This window comes from Pezoporus flaviventris, unplaced genomic scaffold, assembly GCF_033815535.1.
Source record: "Pezoporus flaviventris isolate CSIRO_AGI_PZ_B2104156 unplaced genomic scaffold, CSIRO_AGI_Pfla_v1 ptg000041l, whole genome shotgun sequence".
Lineage (NCBI taxonomy): Eukaryota > Metazoa > Chordata > Aves > Psittaciformes > Psittacidae > Pezoporus > Pezoporus flaviventris.
Window position 1 is genome coordinate 5,653,152 of NW_026892589.1, and position 26,024 is coordinate 5,679,175.

The 26,024-nt window shown below is 56.5% G+C and overlaps 4 protein-coding genes and 3 gene segments (V, D, J or C); all 7 read left to right on the forward strand.

Moving 5' to 3' along the window:
• The first annotated feature begins 2,925 nt into the window (after positions 1-2,925).
• VPREB3 (V-set pre-B cell surrogate light chain 3) lies at positions 2,926-3,983 on the forward strand. Its single transcript, XM_061465660.1, has 2 exons — positions 2,926-3,149; positions 3,373-3,983. Exons 1-2 carry the CDS (start codon positions 3,101-3,103, stop codon positions 3,699-3,701), a joined length of 378 nt encoding a protein of 125 aa, XP_061321644.1. The 5' UTR covers positions 2,926-3,100; the 3' UTR covers positions 3,702-3,983.
• A 1,052-nt stretch (positions 3,984-5,035) lies between these two features.
• LOC133275650 (vacuolar protein sorting-associated protein 29-like) lies at positions 5,036-7,104 on the forward strand (the record flags this gene model as incomplete). The annotated part of the gene is made up of 3 exons (XM_061465676.1): positions 5,036-5,329; positions 5,856-6,091; positions 6,652-7,104. Coding segments are annotated over 3 exons (648 nt in total), but the record flags the coding sequence as incomplete, so codon positions are not given.
• A 502-nt stretch (positions 7,105-7,606) lies between these two features.
• On the forward strand, positions 7,607-8,867 carry LOC133275651 (immunoglobulin lambda-1 light chain-like). The gene is made up of 3 exons (XM_061465677.1): positions 7,607-7,697; positions 7,823-8,131; positions 8,479-8,867. Exons 1-3 carry the CDS (start codon positions 7,607-7,609, stop codon positions 8,865-8,867), a joined length of 789 nt encoding a protein of 262 aa, XP_061321661.1.
• A 980-nt stretch (positions 8,868-9,847) lies between these two features.
• On the forward strand, positions 9,848-11,756 carry LOC133275822 (Ig lambda chain V-1 region-like). The segment is given in 2 exon segments: positions 9,848-9,893; positions 11,303-11,756. Coding segments are annotated over 2 exon segments (462 nt in total).
• Positions 11,757-12,269: 513 nt separating this feature from the next.
• On the forward strand, positions 12,270-13,572 carry LOC133275652 (Ig lambda chain V-1 region-like). The segment is given in 3 exon segments: positions 12,270-12,321; positions 12,576-12,895; positions 13,282-13,572. Coding segments are annotated over 3 exon segments (396 nt in total).
• A 3,139-nt stretch (positions 13,573-16,711) lies between these two features.
• Positions 16,712-24,013, forward strand: LOC133275823 (immunoglobulin lambda-1 light chain-like). The gene is made up of 4 exons (XM_061466029.1): positions 16,712-16,868; positions 17,002-17,293; positions 21,922-21,959; positions 23,514-24,013. Exons 1-4 carry the CDS (start codon positions 16,823-16,825, stop codon positions 23,834-23,836), a joined length of 699 nt encoding a protein of 232 aa, XP_061322013.1. The 5' UTR covers positions 16,712-16,822; the 3' UTR covers positions 23,837-24,013.
• On the forward strand, positions 19,201-19,817 carry LOC133275821 (Ig lambda chain V-1 region-like). The segment is given in 2 exon segments: positions 19,201-19,354; positions 19,488-19,817. Coding segments are annotated over 2 exon segments (360 nt in total).
• Positions 24,014-26,024: the final 2,011 nt, after the last annotated feature.

Sequence of the window (26,024 nt, forward strand, 5' to 3'; positions counted from 1 at the left end):
CATGAGCCTGTGGGGCTTTGAGGTGTTTTCCTTAGCAGGTTGTGCTTTGAGGAAGATCTGTTCAGGTCTCGAGGGGAGGAGCCTTGCAGCCCCTTTCCCTGTGTCTCGGGATGATCCGGGATTCCCAGGCAGCCTGTTTGTCACCCTCTGCTGCTTCTCTGCTGGCGGGTGATGGACCTCCACTGGTCACAAGGAGCACTTGTACCTTCAGGCCTGCACTGACACCTTCTCTTCAGGTGAGCAATGGGGATCAGGACACGGCACTGCAGGTTCACCATCTCTTGGCAGTTGGCTGAGCACAGGGGGTGAGCCCTGAGATAGGAGCGTGGTCACCCTGGGTCCAGGGGCCTGAAGGGCAGGAGGCACAGCGGGTGGCTGAGAAGTGCCCAGTGCCACAGCCAGCAATGGTAGGGTCCCTGTGTGGCCCTCAGCAGGGCTCTGAGCTGCTGTATTACAGCCTCGTCTGCTGGTGTTTGGTGCTGGGAACGCTCCAGGTTAGGAGCAGGGATGAGTTCTTTCGATTTGGGGAAAACGATTCCGGTTCATGCAGTGTCTCTGTTATTTCATCAGACGTGAGCAGGAAGAAGCAGTGAGCACTGACCCCTTCCATGAATCCATGCTGGTCACAAGGGGAAGGAGCTGGAGGCTGTGGCACAGTCGCCGCAGGACGCTTTGGTCGTGATCTCTCACTGAGTTTGTCAGGATTGAGAAACCCCCGGGGCTGACCCACGTCAGTGGCTGGAGCTGGGGGTGCAGCTCAAATAGCAGAGGGAGCAAAGGCTCCGCATGTGTCTGGTGGCTTCAGCTGCGCACGTCAGGCAAAGGCTCTGAGCCAAGTAGGCAAGGTCAGGACAGGATCTGCCCGTTCCCCCCCAGCAGCCACAGATACCTGCTCTCTAAAGCTGAGGGACAGGGTTAGAGCCAGGGAACCCTTCTTACACAGCCAGAGCACAGGAGCTCTGCTGGCAGCTGTCACATACCCCATGCCCCTTGGCTCTTCTGGTTGCGTCTGTATAAGCAGAGCCCCCATCCAATGATCCCCCAGAGCTGCCTCTGGCCTCAATCCCCGCAGTTAGCTCAGCTCTGCTGGGTTTTGTCCTCCATTGTTCATCGTGTAGAGGTTAAAGATCTCCCTTTTTAAACAGGTAACACAAAGGATGCAGCTGTGCCTGGCAGAGCTCTCCTGCCCTGCTCCCTGGGCATTGAGGTGCCCTGTCCCTCCCTATGAAGCCAGTGCCTGGAAGTTGCTCCAGGTGTCCAGCTGCCCCCAGAGCTGAGGTGAAGCTGGTGCTTTCCCTCTCTACCTGTATCTCACTGTAACAGACATGCCATGGGCAAGGTCCCTTTCTTCAAAATGCCCCTTCTTGCAGGAGGAGGTGATTGATCTCCTTGGGCCTTGGTGGGTCTTCCTTTCACAGTCTCTGACCCATGGATGCGGTGTGTGTGATGTGCCTCACCTAGCACACAGCACAGAGTGGCTCCTGTTCACCTTGTGGAGTTGAACACCAAGCCTTGAACGTGCCTTGGAGCTGGTCTCGTGCCACTGGTACCGCCTGCTGTAGGGGCTGGCTGTGGCAAGTCTGCTGCAGCAATTTTGCCTTGGACGGGACAGAGCCGCAGGTACGGGGCTGCTGCATGGCACCCATGTGCTCCACGTCTCCCTGGCAGGCGTACAACAGCTCTTGCTGCCCAACCATATGCAGCAGTCCAGCTGCATAAGGTACTGCGTGATCCCATCAGGTCTAACTGGCACCTTCTTGCTTCATGCTGCTGCAGGTGTGCGCTCTGCTCTGTGGCATCTGTCATAGCTGCTCTGATCGTCCCCATCAGCACCTTTTGCTCTCATTTTCCCCTCTCTGCTCCCAAGGGAGGTTGTGTAAGTGATTTTTTTAGACCAGCTTGTAGAGAATGAGATAAAACCAGACAATGCATTGGGTGCCCCTGCTCAGAGCAGTGCAGGGATGCACCACAGCAAAGCAAGCGTCCAGCCTGCACTTCCGCATCCTTGGATGCAGGTCGTGCTTCCTCAGCAGTTTCTCCCTGTGCCAGGGAGTTCTGACGAGGCCAGGCTCTCCCTCAGAGCTGCATTTTCCCTCAAGCCAGGAGCTCACATGGGCCAGGCACGTCAGGAGCCACTTGCAAACTTCTTCGCCTTGGGGACAGCTTGGGAGCAGGGCTGGGTGCTCCGGAGGGGAAGGAAAGAGCCATCCCTGGATGGTGGTGCTGGCGAGGGCACTGCGACCACCCTGCGGCGAAGGTCTGCCGTGGGCTGGTGGCTGCAGCGATGTGCCAGGGGGGGCAGCCCCTGACAGTGTAACGTGGCGTCTCTGGCCTGTGCTGGGTGTCACGGGCAGCAGGGTGCTGCAGCTGCCGTGTGGGGCAGCCCTGGCCGTAACGGTCTGCTCTCCTTCCGCGCCACCTGAGTTGCAGCCACGTCTCGCTGCACCCGCTCCCTTGGGCAGTGCCTTGTGGCCGGTGACCTCGGCAGCCACCCCGGGGTGTTTGCCCGCGGCAGAGCGCTCACACCCGCGGCAGCTCCCAGGCCGTGCCGTGGGGCAGCCGTTCTTGGTGCAGCTGCATGGAGAAGGGGGCAGCAACTTTCCTTATATTGCTTCTGCCATGAGCCAGCTGCCGGGGCGGCTCTGGCGCATCCTGTCATTGCCTCTGGTGGCAGCAGAGCCAGCTTGTCCCAGCCTGCTGCTGCCCCTTGGCATGGTGTGCCTCGGGCCCCTTGCGTATCGGTGGCAGAGGGCAAAAGGTCCCAGAGAAACCTCTCTGTCCCCATCAGAGAGGAAGGCTGCTCAGTGCTGCTGTACCGCAGTGCTGGGGCAGGGAGTGATGGACTGTGCATCAGTGCGCCGGGAGGAAATGGCCTAGCCTGGGTGATGCGGGTGGTGGGGCGCAATGCTCAGCTCTCACCCCACTGCTTCAAGCCCGCTCTCTGAAGCCTGGCTGCAGCAAAGTGAGCAACGTGAGGAGCTGGAGTCCCCGAGCCCCCTGTGTCATTTACATACACCTCAGCGGCAGCAGCACAGCCACCCGCGTTCCTGTAGCACTGCAGACCCTCTCCAAAACAGACTCCTGTCCTCCGTGTCCTGCCATGGCCCTGGGCTTCATGGTCCTGCTCCTGGTGGGGATGATGGAGACAGGTAAGGGTGGTGTGGCTGAGCAAGCTGCTGTCTCGTGTGGGGTGGTGGCAGGGCTGGGCTGCACAAGGGGATGTTCATCTCAGCAGGGCGTTTCCTCCAGGGCTGTGATGGGAGGATGGAGATTGGGTGATGGGATTGCTTCAAGGGACACGGGGACGCTTTGCGGCTGAGGATGATGTGGGACATGGCTCAGCCCATCAGTAACTGCATCCCTCGTGCGCAGCTTCCAGGGCTGTGCCTGTGCTGACCCAGCCAACCTTCATGTTGGTGCTGCCCGGGCAGACTGCTCGCTTGTCCTGCACCCTGAGCCCCCAGTACAACATCAGTGACTTCGGCATCTCCTGGTTCCAGCAGCGCCCGGGGCACAACTTGACATACCTGCTCTATTACAACTCTGAGCGAGAGAAGCACAAGGCCACCAAGACTCCTGACCGCTTCTCTGCTACCAAAGACATCGCCAGCAACGCCTGCATCCTCACCATCACATCCATCTGTGATGAAGACAGTGGCAACTATTACTGCTCCCTGTCAGCTGCCTTCAACTGGTTTTAGAAGCAAGAGTACAAAAGCTTTTTGCATTTCCCCTTGCAAGCCTGACACGAGTTATTCAGTAGGGAGGTGGCAGCCCTAGGAGGAACGGAAAAGGACCCTCTAGTGTGCTGCAGCGAGCCCGGCAGCACTGCATTGCGCTGTGAGGTGCAGCAACCTCCTGTTCAACCCCAAAGTCCCCCATGGAACATTGGACAGGCTGACACAGTGCGAGACCAGCCAGGGCTCGGCCCTGGAGCGCATTAGCAGGGATTTCCTGTTGCAGCGCAAGCTCTGCCATAACCGGGCTCTTCCTTCACTTGGCACAACGTGGGCTTAATCCAGCTTGGGCTTCTGCGTGGTTTGTTTCACCTGATAATAAAGGTTAATCCTTTGCCATGGGGCTTGTGTCGTGTGTGTGACGTCCTGAGGAGCCCCTGGGGCTTCTCTGCAGGGATGTGGCCGTGCCTGCGGGTACCCGATGAGGAGGGTGACCCAGAGGAGCCGTGGTGGGGAGTTTGATGGGGTCTGCAGGACCTGGATGGTGCTCACCCATCCCGGGCAGAGCCCATCTTCACCAGAGCCAGAGACCCCTCTGCGCGGGGACGCTGTCCCCATGCCCCAGGGACCTGTCCCCTTCCGCAGCACCCTCAAAGCCGTCTCGAGGCCCCCAGCGCCTTCCTCCACCCGTGTCTCCGCGCAGCCATCTCCCCTCACCACCCACCCCAGACCCTGCTGCGTCTCAGCTCCCCCAGTCTTCTGAGGGGAAAAGGACGCGTGTAACCACGCAGACACCTGTAGGTACTTCGTATGCACGTTTCCACACAGAAAGAGCGTGCATTTTGCACAAAAATCCCATGGATTTCATTTAAAACACTGGGGGGGACGGGACGGGACGGACACGCCAAAGCGCTTCGTCCCCGGCGCAGCGCTGCGGGCACACGGGCGGGCGTTAGGACCCGTCCATGGGCGCCGACGTCACGTGTGGAGCTGGCGGCGCTGCCATTGGCTCGGAGGAGGAGAAAAAGGATGCGTCACGTCCTGGTTACGGCTGTGCGCGTCCTGGTAACGGAGCGGCGTGGAGCGGCGCGATGGTGAGCGACGGCCGGACCGGACCGGACCGCACCGCACCGGACAGCACCGCTCCCTGCGCCCCCGGGAGCCGGGCCCCCGCCCGGGGTTTCGGCGTGGGGCGGCTGCTTGACCCGGGTCTCTTCTTTGATCCCCCTCGGCAGCCCCAGCCGCGGCTGCATGGAGGTCGCGGCCCGGCTCCCCGGTGGGAGCGGGCTGGCTGCCGGGGAGTGCCGGCGGTGTTTCCTCACGGCTGTACCGCACAGAAGCCCCTGCTGGGCCCGTAATGGCTCTCCGGGCTTTGTGAGCGGCCTGGAGCGGCAGGAAGGGTTTGTGGTGTTCCGTTGAGTACCCCGAGTTTAACTCTCGTTTTCCCCCTGCTGTGTGTGGAGTTGGTGTTAGTGTTAGGGGACCTTCACATCCCACACCGGTGCTCTGGTCTACCTGTGAAGTTCAAGAAGCTGCTGGTTCCAGGAAAGATTCAGCACATCTTGTGTACAGGGAACCTCTGCACCAAGGAGACCTATGACTACCTCCGGACCCTGGCTGGGGACGTCCATGTTGTTAGGGGGGACGCTGAGGTAATGTTCTTGCTGCTGCTAATTTCTCAGCCCCCTTCCTGAGGAATCTGTGGTCTCGATTAAACTTGGGAGCCCTTCAGTGTTAGCAGTTCCTAAGCTGTTATTTGCCAGGATAGGAGATGGGAATGAGTGACACTGAAGTAACAGGGTTATTTTCTAGACCCCTGTTGCCTGGGGGAGTCGATGCACTTGGCTCACATGGACTCTGCACAAGTCTGTCTGTGGCTGCTGACAGGCCACGGGAGTTTCCCAGTTGGCTGCATAGCTCCAGGAGCTGGGGGCTTGTGTGTGTGTGTAGTTACTGTTGGGCAGCCTTGAGGCACCTGATCTCTGCACAAACTCTTCACTCTGCTCTGTGGTTTCTCTTGCTGGGGTGTGGTATGAGTATCCAGTGGGTCTGCGCGTTGAGAAAGACCTTGTGCTCCCCAATAGTGAAAGGCAGGTTTATGTTTTGGGATGTAGGAGCCTGTGTGGTGTAGGTGAGGCCTCTCTGGCTGATTTGTAGCTGTGCCTTTTGCCTTTTCAGAGCCTGAATTATCCTGAAGAGAAGGTTGTAACTGTCGGGCAGTTCAGAATCGGGCTGATTCATGGCCATCAGGTAATCCCCTGGGGCGATGTGGCCAGCCTGGCCCTGCTGCAGAGGCAGCTGGATGTGGACATTCTCATCTCTGGACACACACACAGATTTGAAGCATTTGAGCATGAAAACAAATTTTACATCAACCCGGGATCAGCTACAGGAGCCTACAATGCTTTGGAAACGTGAGTGAGGGGAGCCCTGAGCTGCCCAGTGCAGCAGAGCCCGTAGGTGATACCTGAACGTCTGTGTTCACCTGTGAGTGTCCAGCCACTGCGCTGCAGAACGCTGCTAAGGTGCTGTGGGGAGCAGGAGGCCAGCTCTCTTCCCTCCCTGGGAATGCAGTGGGGCTCCCCTGTCACCAGGGTTTGACTTAGTCCATGTGCCAGTCCGGCACTGGTGTGTCTGGGGCTTCTTCCTGGGCCTGGAGGGGGTGAGTTGAGCAGCTTCTTGAAGGTGCTTTGCTTTCTGGTGTCTTCCCAGAAGCTGCATGCTAATATTTTGTAGAGTATCGGACTATTGGAGGCACTGTCAGCTTGCATGTCCGAGCCAGGCATGACTTGGGCTTTGCTAGGCAAAGGGCAACTCTGCCTGAGGGGCTGTGGTTGGTGCCTGCAAACTGCAGTTTCCTGGATCCCTGCAGCCGTGGGCAGCTGAGTGTATTAGAACACATAAACATAAGGTATGTTCGTAGCAAGAAGTGCGAGTTGATTGGGAAGATGGACAAATTATGTTTTCTTTCCAGGAACATCATCCCTTCATTTGTGTTGATGGATATCCAGGCTTCTACAGTTGTGGCTTATGTATACCAGCTAATTGAGGATGATGTGAAAGTAGAAAGAATTGAGTTCAAGAAGTACTGAATCATGTCCGACTTGCTTGTTGACTTCTCACCCGCTTTCATTGCTTCTCTTCCCGGTTAAGTCCAGGTGGAGGCAGGCCACCGGGGGGTGCTGCTGCCGCACAATGAAGTGGCCACAGCGCTTTATCGTGAGCTTGTAAAAGAAAAAGCCCTGAAACACCAGTTAGTCTTGGTTCCCAAACAGAAGAAACTGAAGAGAGAGGACTGTGGAGAATCTCCTGTGTCTATGGAGAAACTGCTATGCTCCTAAATAAGGAATTGCAGAGGGTGGTGGTAGTTTGGCATTGAACCTCTTCTGTACAACTGAATAGAATAATAAACACCAGTCTTCACGTGTCTGTGTCCTATTCATCATGCTTCAAAAAGATGGAGGTGGGCTGGAATTTGAAGTGAGGGAGCTCTGATGGCTGAAAGGAAGCTGTGGTTTGCCTGGTTGCTGCGTGGTGCTGTGCTAAGGCGGCTGCAGAAGGTGCTTCAGCAGAGCAGGGTACACAAGTGTTTCTGCTATTCCGTGGTGCATGTCTTGGCTAAGGCTGTATGTACGAAAACCAGAGCTGAGGACAGCTTGATCCAGCTGGTTATAGTCCTGTGACTCCCGAGAGAAACCCATTTATGGAGCTTTGGTGTGAAGCAGGACTTGGTTTTCCCACCTGAGTGACCCTGGGAGCAGACAGTCCAGTCTGATTTTGGTGAATTTAGTGGGCGAGATGTGCCTGCAGTGGATGGGGAAGGGGCAAGACAGGAGCTGGCTGTGAGTGCAGGGACCCTGTTTCCACAGAAGGCCAGTGCCAAGGTGGGAGGGGGTTTAAGAGGGAGCCAATGCCCATAGCACAACCCCATGGTGGTGGGGACACAGAGCTGGTGGGATCAAGCCACCAGCAGAGGTGGCTGGGCCCCTCTGCTCCTCACGCTGCTCGCCCATGGTTCAGGTACCTCTGAGACCAGCTGTGCCGGCACAGAGCCCTTGTGCACAGGGGCCCTGTCCCGCTGCCCGGGCAGGGCTGTGCTCCTGGGCACTGGCTGACCCACATCTTCTCCCCTCTCTCCTCTCCAGGTTCCCTGGTCCAGGCAGCGCTGACTCAGCCCCCATCGGTCTCAGTGGAGCCAGGAAAGAACATCCAGCTCACCTGCTCCGGGCTTAGCAGTGGCAGCAATGTTGGCTGGTACCAGCAGAAGGTGCCTGGCACTGCCCCTATCACTGTGATCTATGGTAGCACCAATAGACCCTCGGGCATCCCTTCACGATTCTCTGGATCCAAGTCCGGCACCACAGCCACGTTAACCATCACTGGGGTCCAAGCTGAGGATGAGGCCGTCTATTACTGTGGTGGCTGGGACAGCAGCAGTGCTGATCAGCATCCTGGTGCCCCCAGGGTGGCCATGGTTGGTTGCTTCATGTGCCCTCTGCATAGCCATGTCTGTGAATGTCCTTCTGATCATACCACACCGTGCAGGATGTGACCCTGTGCTTATCCTGACAAAAGAAATATCTTTGCCTTTCGTCTGCCTCCCGCTCCATACTGCAGTCAGACATGTCCTCTTGCTTCTGGTAGAAGGGCTCACTCCTTGGGCTCTGCCTGGGGGGCTGGGGTCTCTCTGTGCCCTTAAGGAGCTTTGTGCACAGGGGCCCTGTCCCGCTGCCCGGGCAGGGCTGTGCTCCTGGGCACTGGCTGACCCCCATCTTCTCCCCTCTCTCCTCTCCCTCTCCAGGTTCCCTGGTCCAGGCAGCGCTGACTCAGCCCCCATCGGTGTCAGTGGAGCCAGGAAAGAACATCCAGATCACCTGCTCCGGGCTTGGCAGTAGCAGCAATTATGTTGGCTGGTACCAGCAGAAGGTGCCTGGCACTGCCCCTGTCACTGTGATCTATTGGAATGACAAGAGACCCTCGGGCATCCCTTCGCGATTCTCTGGATCCAAGTCCGGCACCACGGGCACGTTAACCATCACTGGGGTCCAAGCTGAGGACGAGGCCGTCTATTACTGTGGTGCCTGGGACAGCAGTGGTGCTGATCAGCATCCTGGTGCCCCCAGGGTGGCCATGGTTGGGTGCTCCTGGTTGACCATCTGTTGTCTGCCGTGTATGGGGCAGCAATCCTAACGGTGGATGTGGAGGGTGCAGAAGTGACAGAGCTCCTGGTAGCGCAGACCTGTTGTTTGGCTGGTTCCTGCTTCCCTCAGAACACCTTGTCCTGTGTCTGGTCTTGTGGCTCAGGTAAGCTGGGAGAAGCGCTGTTATCTGTGCCATCCTGCTCCTGTCCCTGCGCTCCCTGCCAGTTCAGGGCTGATGCCCACCCTCCTCTGATGACAGCAGCTGTGCCTAAATGCCCTGTGTGTGTGTGTGTGTGTGTGAGGCTCCCTCTCTGAGCACGGGGTGCCTTGATCACGATCCCATACAGAAGTCCTGAAGGTTGTGGCAGGAGCTGGAGATGTCTCTTGACATGGTGGAAGCTGTCATAGCGAGGAGGGACAGCATGGGGCTAGTCCTGTGCTGGGCTCTGCTCTCAGTTCCACTGCTCCTGTCCCTGAGGGCCACCTTGTCCCCACACGGTGTCAGTGTGGCCCCACACCACAATCCTGACGTTCACGGGGCAAAAGGGCTGGGGACAACCGAGTGCCTGTGGGTAACTCCCTGGTGCCTGTGGGTAACTCCCTGGTGCAGGTAGGAGGGGCTGCCCCGGGCCAGGCGAGTGTGGAGGATGATTACGTGCGCTTGACTGGTACAAGCTCCAGCCCAAGTCTGTTCATGGTTGCTTTGAAGCCGCTGGAGACTCATGGCTCACTTTGTAGCTGGAGGAGCTGTGTTTCCTCACTGCTGGGTAGCCCGGCAGCGCCTGGTCTCCGTGTGGTTCCAGTCCCCTTCAAACCCCATCTCTCTACTCTGCAGTTCTGTTGTGGAACTGAAAGAGAAGCGGCTCCTGCTCAAGGGAGCTGGGATGGAGGTGGGGAGAGAGGAGCAGGAAGGATCCTGCCGTGATCCAAGGAAGGGCCATGGCCTCGGTAGGTGGGGGCTTAAAAGGGAGTTGGGGTCCCCGACACAGCCTCATCGTGGTGGGGACACGGAGCTGGTGGGATCGCACCATGGCCTGAGCCCCTCTGCTCCTCGCGCTGCTCGCCCATGGCTCAGGTGCCCTGGCCAGACCCACTGTGCCCGCACGGGGCCCTTGTGCACAGGGGCCCTGTCCCGCTGCCCGGGCAGGGCTGTGCTCCTGGGCGCCTGCTGACCCCCGTCTTCTCCCCTCTCTCCTCTCCCTCTCCAGGTTCCCTGGTCCAGGCAGCGCTGACTCAGCCCCCATCGGTCTCAGTGGAGCCAGGAAAGAACGTCCAGATCACCTGCTCTGGGAGCACCAGCTACTATGGCTGGTTCCAGCAGAAGGTGCCTGGCACTGCTCCTATCACTGTGATCTGTAAGGACACCAAGAGACCCTCGGGCATCCCTTCACGATTTTCTGGATCCAGCTCCTGCTCCACGGCCACATTAACCATCACTGGGGTCCAAGCTGAGGGCAAGGCCGTCTATTACTGTGGTGGCTGGGACAGCAGCAGCAGCTATGGTGTCTGGTGGCAATGAGTAGTAGAAAGTGAGACACATACTCCAAGATCAGGGGTAGGTTTGTGACCCTCTCTGTCCTGGCTGAGCAGAGTTGTGGCTGTGGGGCTGAGGCAAGTTCCTGTCCCCTCTGCACATGCAGAGCTGTGAATGCGTCCTCCCTTTCCTGTCTCAGAGAACTGGAGGAGTTACCATATGGCTTGGGACCATTGTCCTCCTCCCTACAGTGTTCACAGTGTGGCACCGTCTGCCACCCTGCTGCCTCTTGCTACTGAGAGCCATGTCTTCCTGCTGCTGCCAGAGCTGCCTTTCTGCTGGGATGTGTTTGGCTGGGCCCAGCTCCCAAAATGTGCTTGTGACCATGGACAGGAGGGAGTCAAAGCATTTTCCCTGTAGAAACAATGGGGCCCATAGAGCTGAGATGTTCTCTCACACTACTTATAGTCCTATTTGCTTATTTCTGCCCATCTTGCAGTGGCTTTGGTCTTTGCCCTACCTGTGTGAATGTTTATGAATCACTTATTTGTTGAGCATCAATTAGAAGAAACTGATGGATGGTGTTTGTAGTAACAGCACTTTGTTGACGCTTCCTTCCCTTATGCTGAAAAATTACAATAGATTTAGACCTTGCTCCTCCATGTGTCTTTTGTTTCAATGTCCTGAAAAAGAGACCAAATAGCCACGTATTAATTATGGATACAAACCACAGAGTGGCCCTGGGAACTTGACCACAATCTCTTGTGGACAGCACGAGCTTTAAACTCCACCTTCTTTGTTCATCTGTCAAACTCGGTCATTGTTTTAGTATAAGTTTGAATAATTAGGTTTTGGTTAAAAGGAAAGGATAGAGGCAGAGCAACCAGCTGCCTGAATGAGAGCTGTGGTCTCCTCCAGCTGTGCACTCCCTGTCCTGCTGCCCGGGCAGGGCTGTGCTCCTGGGCACTGGCTGACCCCTGCCTTCTCCCCTCTCTCCTCTCCCTCTCCAGGTTCCCTGGTCCAGGCAGCGCTGACTCAGCCCCCATCGGTCTCAGTGGAGCCAGGAAAGAACGCCCAGATCACCTGCTCCGGTGGTGGCAGCTACTATGGCTGGTACCAGCAGAAGGTGCCTGGCACTGCCCCTGTCACTGTGATCTATGATAACAGCAAGAGACCCTCGGGCATCCCTTCGCGATTCTCTGGATCCAAGTCCGGCTCCACAGCCACGTTAACCATCACTGGGGTCCAAGCCGAGGACGAGGCCGTCTATTACTGTGGGAGCTGGGACAGCAGTGCTGGTGCTGGCACGGTGGCAAAGAGTAATGAAGAAGTGATACAAAAACCTCCTGTCACCACAGGGACCTGTCAGGAGTCCCTGCTGTCCCTGTCTGATGGTCGGGCAGGTCCCTTCCATGGCCCCACCTAATCTGAGCTTGGCAGCAGCAGTGCTGTTGGCTGGTACCAGCAAAAGGCGCCTGGCACTGCCCCTGTCACTGTGATCTATGGTAGCACCAAGAGAACCTCGGGCATCCCTTCACGATTCTCTGGATCCAAGTCCGGCACCACAGCCACGTTAACCATCACTGGGGTCCAAGCTGAGGATGTGGCCATCTATGACTGTGGGAGCTATGACAGCAGCACTGGTGCTGACGTGGTGAAATGGAGCAATAAGGAAGTGATACTAAAACCTTCCTGCATTGCAGGAACCAGTTATTACTCTCTGCTCTCCCTGTTTGGTGGTGGGACAGGTCTTTGCCATGACCCTGCCCTGGGCTGCAAGCACCTGTGCCTGATGTCCCAGCTCGGCTGTCCATTAGACCCCCACGTCTGTGCCCATCCCCTGTCACTTGGCAAGGGGCTGTGCAGCACCAGGGAAGGTGCTTCTCCCCATGGCCACACTCCTCATCACTGAGCTCCAGGCTGAGGCAGAGGCTGTCTTCTCCTGTGCTGGCTGGGACACCAGAGCTGGTCAGCGTCATGGTGACTCCCAGCACTGGGGAAGTGACGCCCAAGGCTGCTGTTGCCGCAGGTCCCCCCTGGTGCTGCCTGCTGCTGCAAGTGCTGCTTGGATGCTGTGTTGGAGCAGGACGTGTTCCTGTGAGGCGGCTCCTGCCATGGGGCACGTGTTCTGATCTCCTCCTCATGGTGCTTCGCAATGGCTCATGTGCCCCAGCCAGACTGGGGCCCTTGTGCACAGGGGCCCTGTCCCGCTGCCCGGGCAGGGCTGTGCTCCTGGGCACTGGCTGACCCCCATCTTCTCCCCTCTCTCCTCTCCCTCTCCAGGTTCCCTGGTCCAGGCAGCGCTGACTCAGCCCCCATCGGTCTCAGTGGAGCCAGGAAAGAACGCCCAGATCACCTGCTCCGGGGGCAGCAACTGGTATGGCTGGTACCAGCAGAAGGTGCCTGGCACTGCCCCTGTCACTGTGATCTATGCTAACGACAAGAGACCCTCGGGCATCCCTTCGCGATTCTCTGGATCCAGCTCCGGCTCCACAGCCACGTTAACCATCACTGGGGTCCAAGCCGAGGACGAGGCCGTCTATTACTGTGGGAGCTATGACAGCAGCACTGATGCTGTTGTTGCAATGCAGAGAGATGTGAAAGTGAGCTGCAGAGGAGGGTCTCTGCCCTTCTTCTTCACTGGGGAGCTGGGCTGTTGGCCTGCAGCAGCTTCACGTCCCCTCTGCATGGCCATGTCTGTGGGAGTCCTCCTGATTATACCGCACCATGCAGGATGTGACCCTGTGCTTATCCTGACAAAAGACATGTCTTTGCCTTTCATCTGCCTCCCACTTCATGCTGCAGTCAGACATGTCCTCTTGCTTCTGGTAGAAGGCCTCACTCCTTGGGCTCTGCCTGTGGGGCTGGGGTCTCTCCATGCCCTTAAGGAGCTTTGTGCACAGGGGCCCTGTCCCGCTGCCCGGGCAGGGCTGTGCTCCTGGGCACTGGCTGACCCCCATCTTCTCCCCTCTCTCCTCTCCCTCTCCAGGTTCCCTGGTCCAGGCAGCGCTGACTCAGCCCCCATCGGTCTCAGTGGAGCCAGGAAAGAACGTCCAGATCACCTGCTCTGGGAGCAGCAACAACTATGGCTGGTACCAGCAGAAGGTGCCTGGCACTGCCCCTATCACTGTGATCTATGGTAGCACCAAGAGACCCTCGGGCATCCCTTCGTGATTCTCCAGATCCAGCTCTGGCTCCACGGCCACGTTAACCATCACTGGGGTACAAGCAAATGATGAGGCCGACTATTACTGTGGGAGCTGGGACAGCAGCACTGATGCTGGTCAGGGTCATGGTGATGCTAAGATTGCTATGTTCCTTCCTGTTCCTTCCTACACCTCCTCTATGTTTGGAAAAGCTTCAGAGAGCAGGAAGTTGATGCCCTGTTGCACTTGCCCTTCTTCCAGCTCTGCCTTTGCAGGGTTTTGTCTGCATGTCTGTTCTGATGCCACTTCCCCTCTGGTGCTACCAGTGCAGTGTTGCTGTGTGATACTGGGCACCTCCATCCTTGCTCTGGGTACTGCAAATGGTGGTTTCCATTGCACAGTGTTGCTGTACTGTTGTGCAGAGGGATTCTCTGTCCCTCTTGTGTCTGAGAGCTTTTCCATTGGGATGAGCAGGCTTAGGGCAATCCTTGGCTGTGGAGGGATCTATTTGCTCTAGGAATGTATTTCTATTGCAGGCTGTGAGCTCCAGGCACTATGTCCCTCCTTTGCACTACCACCCCTCTCATCCCACCAACAACTTGGCCTGGGCTGCCTTTGTGGACATTCCTGACTAATCTCAAGGGGTGCCGAGAAGCCAAAGGGCCAGAGTCCATGTTCCCTGAGTGCTTCATGCTATTGTAGTGACAGGACGTGTGTGGGAAGAGGGTGTTACCCGGGGCACGTTTGGTCTTCGAGAGGCCCTGGTGGAGCTCATGCCCCCTGCCCCAGCAGTACCCTGTCTCTGGTCTCCATGGTGGTGCATCTCACCAGCCCAATGCGTACTGGAGATTCATCCGTTCCTTCTGTCACACATCATCTGTCAATGGGCTCCCTAGACTGGAGATGCCCTGCCCTGCGGCCCCTGGCACAGGAAACCCATCACTGTCCCACTGCCCAGGAAGGGCTGTGCTCCTGCAGCACTTGTGATCCCATCTTCTGCCGCCTTCTCTCCCTCCTGGTCTCTAGGCAGGTCTACTCATGTGCTCGTAATGTAAGTGTCCTCAGAAGTAATCACCTGCATTGCCTTCTCCATGATTAACAACAGCTACGGCTGGTTCCAGCAGAGGGTACCTGGCAGTGTCCCTGTCACTCTGATCTATCAGAACAACCAGAGATCCTGGACATCCTTTCCTGATTCTCCAGATCCATCTCTGGCACCATGGCCACGTTAACCATCACTGGGGCCTAAGCAGAGGACGAGGCCCTCTATTACTGTGGGAGCTGGGACGACAGCAGTGCAGATCAATCTCATGATGACACAGAGCTATGTGCAAGTGAGACTTTGAGAGTCAGAGGTGTGGGTTTTATCTCCTGCTTCCTCTCCGCCAAGCAGGGCTGTCTCTTCAGCTTTGGGGTTTTCCATTCCCCCCCCCCATGCCCTTCCCTGTGTGCCGTGTCTCAGGGCAGTGACTGTGTCTCCAGTGATGGGGCTGTGGTACTGGTGAAGCCCTGGCTGTGCTTGTCTCCACTGCTAGTACCCATGTGAGGGGCAGAGGAGCCTGGGGCAGTGCTAGGAGCTGGGTCCATGGAGCTCCCTGGGAAAAGCTTTGCAGCATTTCTGCTCCCCCAGGCTGAGCTTCACCTGGAGCCCTGCGGCAATGCAGCCATGCCGGGTGCCAGGGGTGGGTGCAGGGGCATTTGCCAGCCTGCAGGATCCTCAGGCACTGCAGCAGGGCAGGGAGACATCCTGCCAGAGTCCCTTGCTCTCACATGGCTCTGGCTCACCCACCCCAGTGTCTCTGTCCCCGGGGGGAAGATTACATCTGGGTGTAGCAATCGTGTTTGTGGCTGGTTCCAGCAGAAGACACCAGGCAGTGCCCCTGTCACAGTGATCTATGAGAGCACCAAGAGACCCTCGGGCATCCCTTCGCGATTCTCTGGATCCAAGTCCGGCTCCAAGGGCACGTTAACCATCACTGGGGTCCAAGCCGAGGACGAGGCCGTCTATTACTGTGGTGGCTACGATGGCAGCTCTAATGGTGACACGGAGCAATGAGGAAGCGATACAAACACTTCACGCCATTGCAGGAACCAGTTATTAGTCTCTGCTGTCCCTGTTTGGTGGTGGGACAGGTCTTTGCCATGACCCTGCCCTGGGCTGCAAGCACCTGTGCCTGATGTCCCAGCTCGGCTGTCCATTAGACCCCCACGTCTGTGCCCATCCCCTGTCACTTGGCAAGGGGCTGTGCAGCACCAGGGAAGGTGCTTCTCCCCATGGCCACACTCCTCATCACTGAGCTCCAGGCTGAGGCAGAGGCTGTCTTCTCCTGTGCTGGCTGGGACACCAGAGCTGGTCAGCGTCATGGTGACTCCCAGCACTGGGGAAGTGACGCCCAAGGCTGCTGTTGCCGCAGGTCCCCCCTGGTGCTGCCTGCTGCTGCAAGTGCTGCTTGGATGCTGTGTTGGAGCAGGACGTGTTCCTGTGAGGCGGCTCCTGCCATGGGGCACGTGTTCTGCTCCAGCAGGTCCCTTCTGTACAGCCCACAAGGAGACAGACCCCTGCACCCTGCTCTGCCCATTGCTCTCCGTACCCTGAGCACCCAGAGGCAGGCAGCGATGGGGACAGGGGGGGGTCACAGGGTGGTGGCATTTCCTGTGGTCGCAGTGAATTTTGGCTTGGCCCAAGGTGGCCACGAGCCCTGTGCCCTGGGTCAGAGCAGGGCGGGCCAGGGACTGCCCTGATGGTTGAGCAGAGCCCTGGGGCTGCCCCTGCTCTGGCTGTGTTTGCCCAGCACCAGATGTGGTGCTCATGGGGTGGCATTGCTGGGGGCCAGTGCTGGGTGCTCCCATGGTGCTGGGGAGTGGACACCTGGGAAGAGCACGGGTTTTGAGAGGTGGGTATGGGCTGGCAGGGCAAGAGCCAGGGCAGGAAAGCAGCAGAGTAAGAGGGTACCTTAATGACCTGGGACACCCATAGGAGTGGAAGATGGCGAAACTGGGGTGGGGAGTGCTGGTGTTGGTGTCATTCCAGAGCCAACACTCAGAGCTGCGGCACTGCCTGCCCGCATTACCCGCAGCAGCTCACGTCTGCCCTGACCACTGGCCCAGCAATGTGGATGGGGGATCCGTGCTGGTGGGCTTGCTGCACTGAACTGGGAGGTGTCTCCATCTGTGCCCAGGGACAAGCCCCACTGCCCTGGGGTGTGGGGCTGGTGGTGGAGCAGGCCGGGAGGTGGAAAGAGAGGTGCGGGCAGGACCTGGCGCAAGCGCGGGCTCAGATTTGCATGGAGGGGCCGTGCCGGGGCGAGTGGGGGCTTAAAAGGGAGTTGGGGTCCCCGGCACAGCCCCATCGTGGTGGGGACACGGAGCTGGTGGGATCGCACCATGGCCTGGGCCCCTCTGCTCCTCGCGCTGCTCGCCCATGGCTCAGGTGCCCTGGCCAGACCCATTGCGCCTGCACGGAGCCCTTGTGCACAGGGGCCCTGTCCCGCTGCCCGGGCAGGGCTGTGCTCCTGGGCGCCCGCTGACCCCCATCTTCTCCCCTCTCTCCTCTCCCTCTCCAGGTTCCCTGGTCCAGGCAGCGCTGACTCAGCCCCCATCGGTCTCAGTGGAGCCAGGACAGAACGCCCAGATCACCTGCTCTGGTGGTGGCAGCTACTATGGCTGGTACCAGCAGAAGGTGCCTGGCACTCCCCCTGTCACTGTGATCTATGCTAACGACAAGAGACCCTCGGGCATCCCTTCGCGATTCTCTGGATCCAGCTCCGGCTCCACAGCCACGTTAACCATCACTGGGGTCCTAGCCGAGGACGAGGCCTACTATTACTGTGGGAGCTGGGACAGCAGTGCTGGTGCTGGCACAGTGGCAAAGAGTAATGAGGAAGTGATACAAAAACCTCCTGTCACCACAGGGACCTGTCAGGAGTCCCTGCTCTCCGATGGTCGGGCAGGTCCCTTCCATGGCCCCACCTAATCTGAGCTTGGCAGCAGCAGTGCTGTTGGCTGGTGCCAGCAGAAGGTGCCTGGCACTGCCCCTGTCACTGTGATCTATGGTAGCACCAAGAGACCCTCGAGCATCCCTTCACGATTCTCTGGATCCAAGTCCGGCACCACAGCCACGTTAACCATCACTGGGGTCCAAGCTGAGGACGAGGCCGTCTATTACTGTGGTGGCTACGATGGCAGCAATTATGTTCCCACAGTGACATGAAACAATAGGAAAGTGATACAAAAACCTCCTGCCATTGCAGGGGCCTTTTAGGCATCTTTACAGTCCCTGTTTGATAGGACAAACACAGCAAGTCCCTGCCACGGCCCTGCCCTTGGTGTCTGTGCTGCAGGAGGCTGTGCTGGTGTCCCAGACCAGATGTCTTAGTGCCGCAGCTCTGTGCTCATCCCTGTCATTCAGGGAGGGGATGAGGCCCCGCAGCCCTGTCCCTGCCCTGCACTGCAGGTCCAAGGTCTCCTGTGCTCCCAGCTTGCACCCGGGGCACTGTTGGGTGCTCCCTGCCCTTCTTCCAGCCCCCCTGCACTGGGAGCCCCTGGGACATCCCCCAAGGGTGCTGCAGCCCTGCTCAAACTGCAGCCCCACAACCAGGATGTGGGAACACACCACGGGCCACAGAGCAGGGCTGATGCTTTCCCTTCCAGCCATGGGAAGAGATGTTTCCCGTGGTGCAGATCTCCAGGGTCATGCACGAGGCTGGCAGGCAGAGCAGGGCTGGCTGGGGGCTGCTCTGTTGTACTGCACGAGGAGCCCATGGGTCCTGCAGCATTGGCTGCACTTCTGCCCCCCTGGGCAGCCCTTGGTCATGGGCAATGTCACCCTATGGCCCCACGACAGCAAGGTTCTGCCCAGCACCCTGACCTCATCCTCATCCTGCTGTGGGAGCCCAGGACTGGGTCTGCCACTGGGAACAAAGGCACCAGCCCTGTCGTTTCATGGTGTGCCTCTTGTTTCCAGGTGTGACATTTCCTGTGTCCCCATGAACATGACAGGGTAGGGGCCAAGGTTTGGCATGAGGGCGAGTGGTACTGCCAGGCTCTGAACAGGGCTGCTGGCCCCTTAGGGGCTTCATTTGTGTCTCAAGAGCTGCAGTGGGCAGCGGGGCCCCACATGGTCTTGTTCTCCAGCTCTGTGCCTGCGATTGTGATGTGTGGCAGGAGTGCCACAAGCCACGGGCTGGGGCCAGGAGGGCATGGTTGCAGCGAGCACCCTGCAGTGCTCAGGAGTGAGGGCTCCTCTGGGCTCCCAGTGCAGACCACTCCTGGCCCTACTCACCTGCTCCAGGTTAAGGTCCTGGTGCTCATCTGTCACAGATAACATCCACCTGAGGACCTCAGAGGGATGGAAAAAGGGGCTTTACTTGTACCTTTTCCCAGCCCTTTCCCCATGCAAGAGCCAAGTTCAGCCCAGCTAAACCATAGAATCCACCCTAGTGGCAACAGCCTGGGCAAGGGCTGGTCCTTCCATCCCCAGCATGGGCACTGGCTCGTCTGCTCCTGCCAGCCCATGGCGATGGTGGAGCTGCAAGAGCTCCCGTCCCCAGCGCCCATCTCTCCTGTACCCTTTGGCTCTGCAGCCACTTGACCCACACTGGGGATGGGTGATCCGTGCTGGTGGGTTTGCGGCACTGAACCAGGAGGTGTCTCCGTCTGCACCCGGGGACAAGCCCCAGTGCTCTGGGGTGTGGGGCTGGTGGTGGAGCAGGCCGGGAGGTGGGGAGAGAGGTGCGGGCAGGACCTGGCGCAAGCGCGGGCTCAGATTTGCATGGAGGGGCCGTGCCGGGGCGAGTGGGGGCTTAAAAGGGAGTTGGGGTCCCCGGCACAGCCCCATCGTGGTGGGGACACGGAGCTGGTGGGATCGCACCATGGCCTGGGCCCCTCTGCTCCTCGCGCTGCTCGCCCATGGCTCAGGTGCCCTGGCCAGACCCATTGCGCCTGCACGGAGCCCTTGTGCACAGGGGCCCTGTCCCGCTGCCCGGGCAGGGCTGTGCTCCTGGGCACTGGCTGACCCCCGTCTTCTCCCCTCTCTTCTCTCCCTCTCCAGGTTCCCTGGTCCAGGCAGCGCTGACTCAGCCCCCATCGGTCTCAGCGGAGCCAGGACAGGACGTCCAGATCACCTGCTCCGGGCTTGGCAGTGGCAGCAGTGCTGGCTGGCACCAGCAGAAGGTGCCTGGCACTGCTCCTGTCACTGTGATCTATGGTAGCACCAATAGACCCTCGGGCATCCCTTCGCGATTCTCCGGATCCAAGTCCGGCACCACAGCCACGTTAACCATCACTGGGGTCCAAGCTGAGGACGAGGCCGACTATTTCTGTGGTGGCTGGGATGGCAGCAATTATGTTCCCACAGTGACATGAAACAGTAGGGAAGTGATACAAAAACCTGCCAGTGCAGGGGCCAGCTAGGAGTCTCTGCTGTGCCTGTTTGATGGTTGGGCAGGGCCCTGCCATGGCCATGCCCTTGATGTCTCTGCTTCAGTTGGCAGAGCCTAATGTTGTCTGCCTTTATTATTCTCCTTTAGGATAGAACCAAAACCCAATTGAAGGCTGAAAAAATGCTCAGAAAGTGGTTGCCCACAACAGATAGCACCAGCTTCAGCTAAATGCTTTTCATAGATAATTTCAGTGATTCTTTTGGCTAGTTTTAATCTACGCACCAATGCATAAAGCACTCCCAGAGGCAGAGTAAAACTGCAACGGAACATGCTTCAAACCACAAAGTCTTTGAAGCGTCATTTATTTTCTAAGAACTAGGAGCTGTTAGACTCACTGACTGTAACTGCTTGCACAAACCATGACATCTGAATGTCTTCTAGTTGAGTTTAAGGTGGTGCTCTTTACATTCATTCCTTCAAGAGCTTGTTTGCTCTGAGCTGAGCAACCTGTGCCCTGTGAGATTGGCAGCGTGCTGGGAAAACACTTTACAAAGCAGCAGCCAAGCTTTCCCTGGGGAATTTGAAGTTCATTTGTCTTAGCTGAAACTCATGTGGCTCACCTCTGCTTTGGCTACTGCAGATGTATGTAGACATCTGCATCCCTTGCATGCTTTTTTCCTCTAGTCCAGCTCTTCTCTGCCAACAGCCTCTGATGCCTCCTGTCCAACCCCCTTTGTTTGCCTTGGCCCTCGGCAGATGCTCCACCCTGCTGCTTCTAAGCCAGTGATGGTGTTTCTGGGCAGTGGGAAGGAAGGAAGGAAGGAAGGAAAGATGGATGGATGGATGGATGGATGGATGGTTTATTTATGAAGTTTACTCCCACACATACTGTCTACAGTGATCCCCATTTCCCCTGGCCACAGCCATGGTGTGGCAGGATGATGTCTGGCGGTCCCCCCAGCTCTTCATCACCTGAGATTAACGGCCTCACAGCACAGGCAGGGACAGGGACTTGTAATCATAGAATCACAAATAGTTAGGGTTGGAAAGGACCTTAAGATCATCTAGTTCGAACCCCCTGCCATGAGCAGGGACACCTCCCGCTAAGAGAAGCCAGTCTTCAAACAGCTTTTCCAACATCGGAAGTTTAAATGGATTGTGATATGTAACGTTGATTTGCCTAAAGTCACTGATCTCCTGGCTACTCAATCTATTTTCTCAACACTGTATGAGGAATGGTAACTTCTGCAGCGAGAAATTGTTTCCTAAGACCTACCTGAAAGAGCTTTATTTTTGTTGTTCAGTAGAGGATCTGCTGCTTCAGATACTCACTCACTGTAAAGACACAGTACATCTATCTCCTCTCTACTTTCTTTTGTCTTTTGATGCCATTAATAAACCATCAAAATACTTACACAGAGAACACATGTCATATTCTTTGAGCATGAGGCACCACTTGATGTTATTTGTTGACCATGTGCCCACTGCACTGAAGATCACAATCTTTTCATTCAGGAATTTGACTACTGAACCTTTTCCTGCCTTCCTTTATAGAGAAGAGGATATACTGCCAAATATCGAGCAACATCAATGCTTACACAAGTATACTCAAACAATTTTGAGGCATTAGTAACAAAAAAGGAAAATAAAAATCAATAGGTGTGCACTCCTCAGCAGCAGTGGGTCCTTGGACAGCCAACAACACAGCCATAGCTCTGGAAAGCCCAGCCAGCAGACTCCAAGTGGGCTGGCGGGGCCAAGGCCACCCATTTCCTCATGGATGCTCCAGCAAGGACTTGCATTCATTCCCGTATGGCTGTCCTGCTGCTCCTGCCCTGCCACATCCACCTGGGCACATCCAGCACAGTGCACCCAGCCACCAGGACACATTCATCCTGCTGTGACTATCGGGACACCTCCATCCAATCACCTTCATCCTGCTGTGTCCATCGGGACACATCCATCCAATCACCTTCATCCTGCTGTGTCCATCGGGACACCCCCAGCCAATCACCTTCATCCTGCTGCATCTACTGGGGCATCTCCATCCTATCACCTCACCCTGCCATACCCATGGTTTTTGCACGGCACTGTATCACTGTGTGGTGTATTTGGGTCCGGGACCCTGCTGACCGTCCTAGGTGAGTCGCTGATTTCTTCTTGGTCTTTCCTTCCCCACCGTGAAATTGTGACATTTTGTTGATTTATCGGTGATTTGGGGGGGTTGGCTTGGACTTGGTGCTGGGCTGGGGTCTGCTGCCAGTTCGGAGACAGGCACTAAGGGCAGCAGTGTGGGTTGTGTCTTGACCCTGCAGACTCGGAGGGCTCTGGTGCGGGCCATAGAGGACTGGGGGGTATTTTATTTTCTCAATTGATAGGTCTGAAAATTTGGCCAGGAAATGTGCCCGAGGTCCCCGGGAGCCTATTTCAGAAACTCAGGTTTAGGTCTCTAAGACAGTGAGGTTTTGTCTTTGTTAAGGGAATTAGGCATTAGTTTAAGGTCTAGGCTCTCAGCTCTTAGTCCTGAAGGACTAAGTGAGGAGCAGGGGCTTCTCTTTGGGCTCACGCAGCCAGGGGTGCAGGCACTGCAAAATGTAGCCTGTCCTCGGCCAGGAGCAGGCTGAAGGGGCTTCCGACTTGGTGTTAAATTAGCACATCCCTGGGATCTTAACCAAACACTCGTCAGGGGTCTCTTAAAGAGCACGTTGTCCAGGCAAGCCATGTAAAAACTTGAGCTGATTGGGCTGAAAATGCTGCCGGGAGCATCGTCTGTCTGTCTGTGGCAGTTTAGAAGAATTTGTCAAAAAAATCCCGCTCTGAACCAAGTCATTAGGGCAGAAAATCAAGAAAAATGGAGTTTGCCGATTCCTTCAGCAGAAAGTTTTGGATGGTGGAGCCCTCCTGGGTTTTGAAGAGAAATATACATACTGTAGCTTTGAGGAGACAGCAGAACCACCTCAGAAAGAGCAAACATCTTTTCTCTATCTTCCTTTGGGTGGTTCTTAGTTGTACTTGTTTTGAGACAGACCTGAAAGGGTCTGAAAGCAGAGCGGGGCAGAAAACAGGAGCGTTTGTCTTCGAAAATCTGGTTTTATAGGTGAAATTGCCTCGCAAAGGGGAAGAAATGGGTTTAGGGCAACTAACCAGAGATTTTGTTTTATATGTATTATATACTATATATAGGTATATAATATATATAAAACATATACTTTTATATAGTATGCTATATATATTTATATATATACTATATATACTTATATAGTATATATGTAACATGCTTTTTATATACGAATATGTACTCACACATAACTGTATATTATATACTTAGTATGTAATTATACATACATTTATATAATGATATATATTATATATGTACACATATATTTATATATATGGACATATATAAAATAGATAACATATATACAAGTGTATGTGTGATATATCTGTACATTACACACACATACACAGAGACCTATAAGATATATATTATACATATGTGTGTATATGTATGCTTATACATGTTTATATATGCATCACTATAAAAATGTAGCTGTATCCCCAGTGCAAATACATTAGTTACAGACAATGCACTGTCAGTGGTGGGGGAAGTGGGGGTACTCGGTGCAGTGCAGGCAGGCAGGGGGCTGTGGTGGGCACAAAGCCCCTCTGACTCCTCAACGCTCTCTCCCTCACAGGCCAGCCCAAGGTCTCCCCCAGCGTGTACCTCTTCCCGCCATCCAGCGAGCAGCTCCAGGCTGAGAACAAAGCCACCCTGGTGTGTCTGCTGGGAGACTTCTACCCCGGCTCCGTGCAGGTGACCTGGACGGCTGACGGCAGAACCCTCAGCGATGGGGCCGACACCAGCCAGGCGGTGCGGCAGTCCAACAACAAGTACACGGCCAGCAGCTACCTGACGCTGAGTGCCTCTGACTGGAACAAGTACAACAGCTACTCCTGCAAGGTCACGCACGAGGCTGGCAATGTAGAGAAGAGCCTGAATAGATCCGAGTGCTCCTAACCCCACTGGGACATCCCTGTTCCCTGTGGACCCTCATGACACCCCCCCAACCCTTCCCCACCATGAGGGGCAGCGGCTCTCCCCCTGCCGCAGATGTCCCCCAGCACCCTGCTCCTGTCCCCCTGTCCTGAGTGTCCCACAAATAAACACCGACACTGAACCAGCGCTGCCTCAGCATCCCTGTCTCTGTGTCCTTTCACCGCCCCACGGGCACCGGTACGGAGGAGGGTGGGATGGGAACACACACACATAGTGCTGGGGCTCCTTGCAGCTCTTGCTCACCCCTGGGAACCCCAATGAACCCCCCTGGCCCTGCCGGGACCAGAGGATGAGCAGCCTGTGGCAGCAGGCTAATCTAAACCCTCAGCCCAGCAGCAAGCACATGGTCCTGGCTGTGCCATTCTCATCCCTTGCCTGCTGGCCTTTGGGTGCCAGGTCCCTTGCAGGGACATACAGCTTGTGGTGGGGCCATGGACAGCCACGTCCCTTTGCCACCAGCCCTGGCTGTGTCCCTGTTTCCTCTGTCACCACTGTGTCCACAAGGATGGGGGTGCCGGTGTAGCTGCCAGTCATGCGCATGCACCAGTCTGTCCCCTGCAACGTGGGACACTGTGGGCCCTGTGGCACAGCTCTGGGGAAGTTTCCCTGTGGCCCTGCAGGGTTGCACGTGTCCCTGCAGCCATTTCTGGTGACAGAGTCTCCTAGAATCACAAAATGGTTTGGGTTGGAAGGGACCTCATCCCGTCACACCCCTGCCATAAGCAGGGGCATCTGCACCTCAGTCAGGTTGTTTAAATAAAGCCCCGTCCAGCACAGCCTTGAATGTTTCCAGGGATGAGGCATTATCTACAACCTCTCTGGCCAACCTGTTCCAGTGTTTCATCACCCTCATCATTAAAAATGTATTCCTCATATCTAGCCTAATCTACTCTCATTTAGTTTAAAACCATTACCTTTTGTCCTAATGCAACAGGGCTTGCTAAAAGCCTTGTCCCCATCTTTCTTACAGGCCCCATTTAAGTACCAAAAGGCCACAGGAAGGTCTCCCCAGATCCCAGCTCTCAGCTTGTCTTGACCAGAGCTGCTCCAGCTCTCGCAGCATCTCTGTGGCCTCCTCTGGACTCTCTCCGACAGCTCTATGTCCCTCTTGTGTTCGGGGCTCCAGAACTCTCCTCTGGTGTGTTCATCTATCCCATCCACCCCAGCGCCTCTGCCCTGTCCATCTCAATGCCTCCACCCATCCTACCCACCCCAACAGTTCCAGCTGAGCATCTTCATCCATCCTTCCCACCCCGATGCCTCCATCCATCCCAGAAAGCTCTGATGGAGCTGCCCACTCCAGCTCTTTAATGCTCTTTTTCACTCAATCGTTCAGCAGCCGCTTGAGGGTTTATCATGAAATGAAGCCAAAATGAAACCAAAACTCTTCTGCCAAACTCAAACTCTATGAGACAAGATCCAAAGGGGCAGTTTCTTCTCTCTGGGTTGTTCCTTGTCTGGCAAAACGTCTAAGGGAATGGAGCCTCCCAGGGAGCAAGCACTGAAGCACCAACTCCAAACCTGCCAGGAAAGCAAGTACCAAAGATGAACTTGGAGTAGAATTAAGCTTCTTTCATCCATCTCTTGCTCACATGGACATGACAGGGTGGGTGGCCTGAACAAAGCGGTGGTCCTGCTGCTCGCAAAAGGAGCCCCATGTCCCCCAGTGCTGTTGGGGACATCCCAGCAATGGTGGCACAGTGGTTTAGCATTTCAGAAGACTTTATTTTGGTGGAAGATGCTACTGTTTACCCCGATAACATGCTTTTCCCAGCCTGCATTTCTGCAGGTTATGCAGTTCTCCAGCCAGCCCTGGGTCTGCAGTCTCAGCCTGAGGCTCACCACTTCAGCAGCATCCCCATCCCTGTCCCCATCCCTCCCTATTGCTACTGGAGACAGCAGCTCCTCACTCCATGCTGTCCCCATGTCCCCATGCCCAAAAGGCTGCCCCCTGCCCTACCTCTGTCCCCTGCATCCGCTCCAGGACTGCTGGGGTTTCCTGGCTGCGCCAGGCATTTTGTCCTCCACAGTACTAGCTGTCCCCAGGAGCCCCGAGCAGCTCCAGAGATGGGTGTCAGCCCTGCAGGGACCTGTGCCAGCCCTGCGGGGCCCAGGGCACTGTGCAGTCCCGGCAGGATGCAGATGGAAG

Excerpts from the sequence above, each read along its gene's own strand:
- LOC133275823 (XM_061466029.1), top strand. The coding sequence starts at position 16,823 with ATGGCCTGGGCCCCTCTGCTCCTCGCGCTGCTCGCCCATGGCTCAG. Across the intron at positions 17,294-21,921 it reads TGGGACAGCAGTGCTGGTGC|TGGTGTATTTGGGTCCGGGA; the intron begins TGGCACAGTGGC and ends TGTATCACTGTG. Across the intron at positions 21,960-23,513 it reads GACCCTGCTGACCGTCCTAG|GCCAGCCCAAGGTCTCCCCC; the intron begins GTGAGTCGCTGA and ends TCTCCCTCACAG.
- VPREB3 (XM_061465660.1), top strand. The coding sequence starts at position 3,101 with ATGGCCCTGGGCTTCATGGTCCTGCTCCTGGTGGGGATGATGGAGACA. Across the intron at positions 3,150-3,372 it reads GGTGGGGATGATGGAGACAG|CTTCCAGGGCTGTGCCTGTG; the intron begins GTAAGGGTGGTG and ends CCTCGTGCGCAG.
- LOC133275651 (XM_061465677.1), top strand. The coding sequence starts at position 7,607 with ATGGTGGTGGGGACACAGAGCTGGTGGGATCAAGCCACCAGCAGAGGT. Across the intron at positions 7,698-7,822 it reads GCTGCTCGCCCATGGTTCAG|GTTCCCTGGTCCAGGCAGCG; the intron begins GTACCTCTGAGA and ends TCTCCTCTCCAG. Across the intron at positions 8,132-8,478 it reads CAGTGCTGATCAGCATCCTG|GTTCCCTGGTCCAGGCAGCG; the intron begins GTGCCCCCAGGG and ends CTCCCTCTCCAG.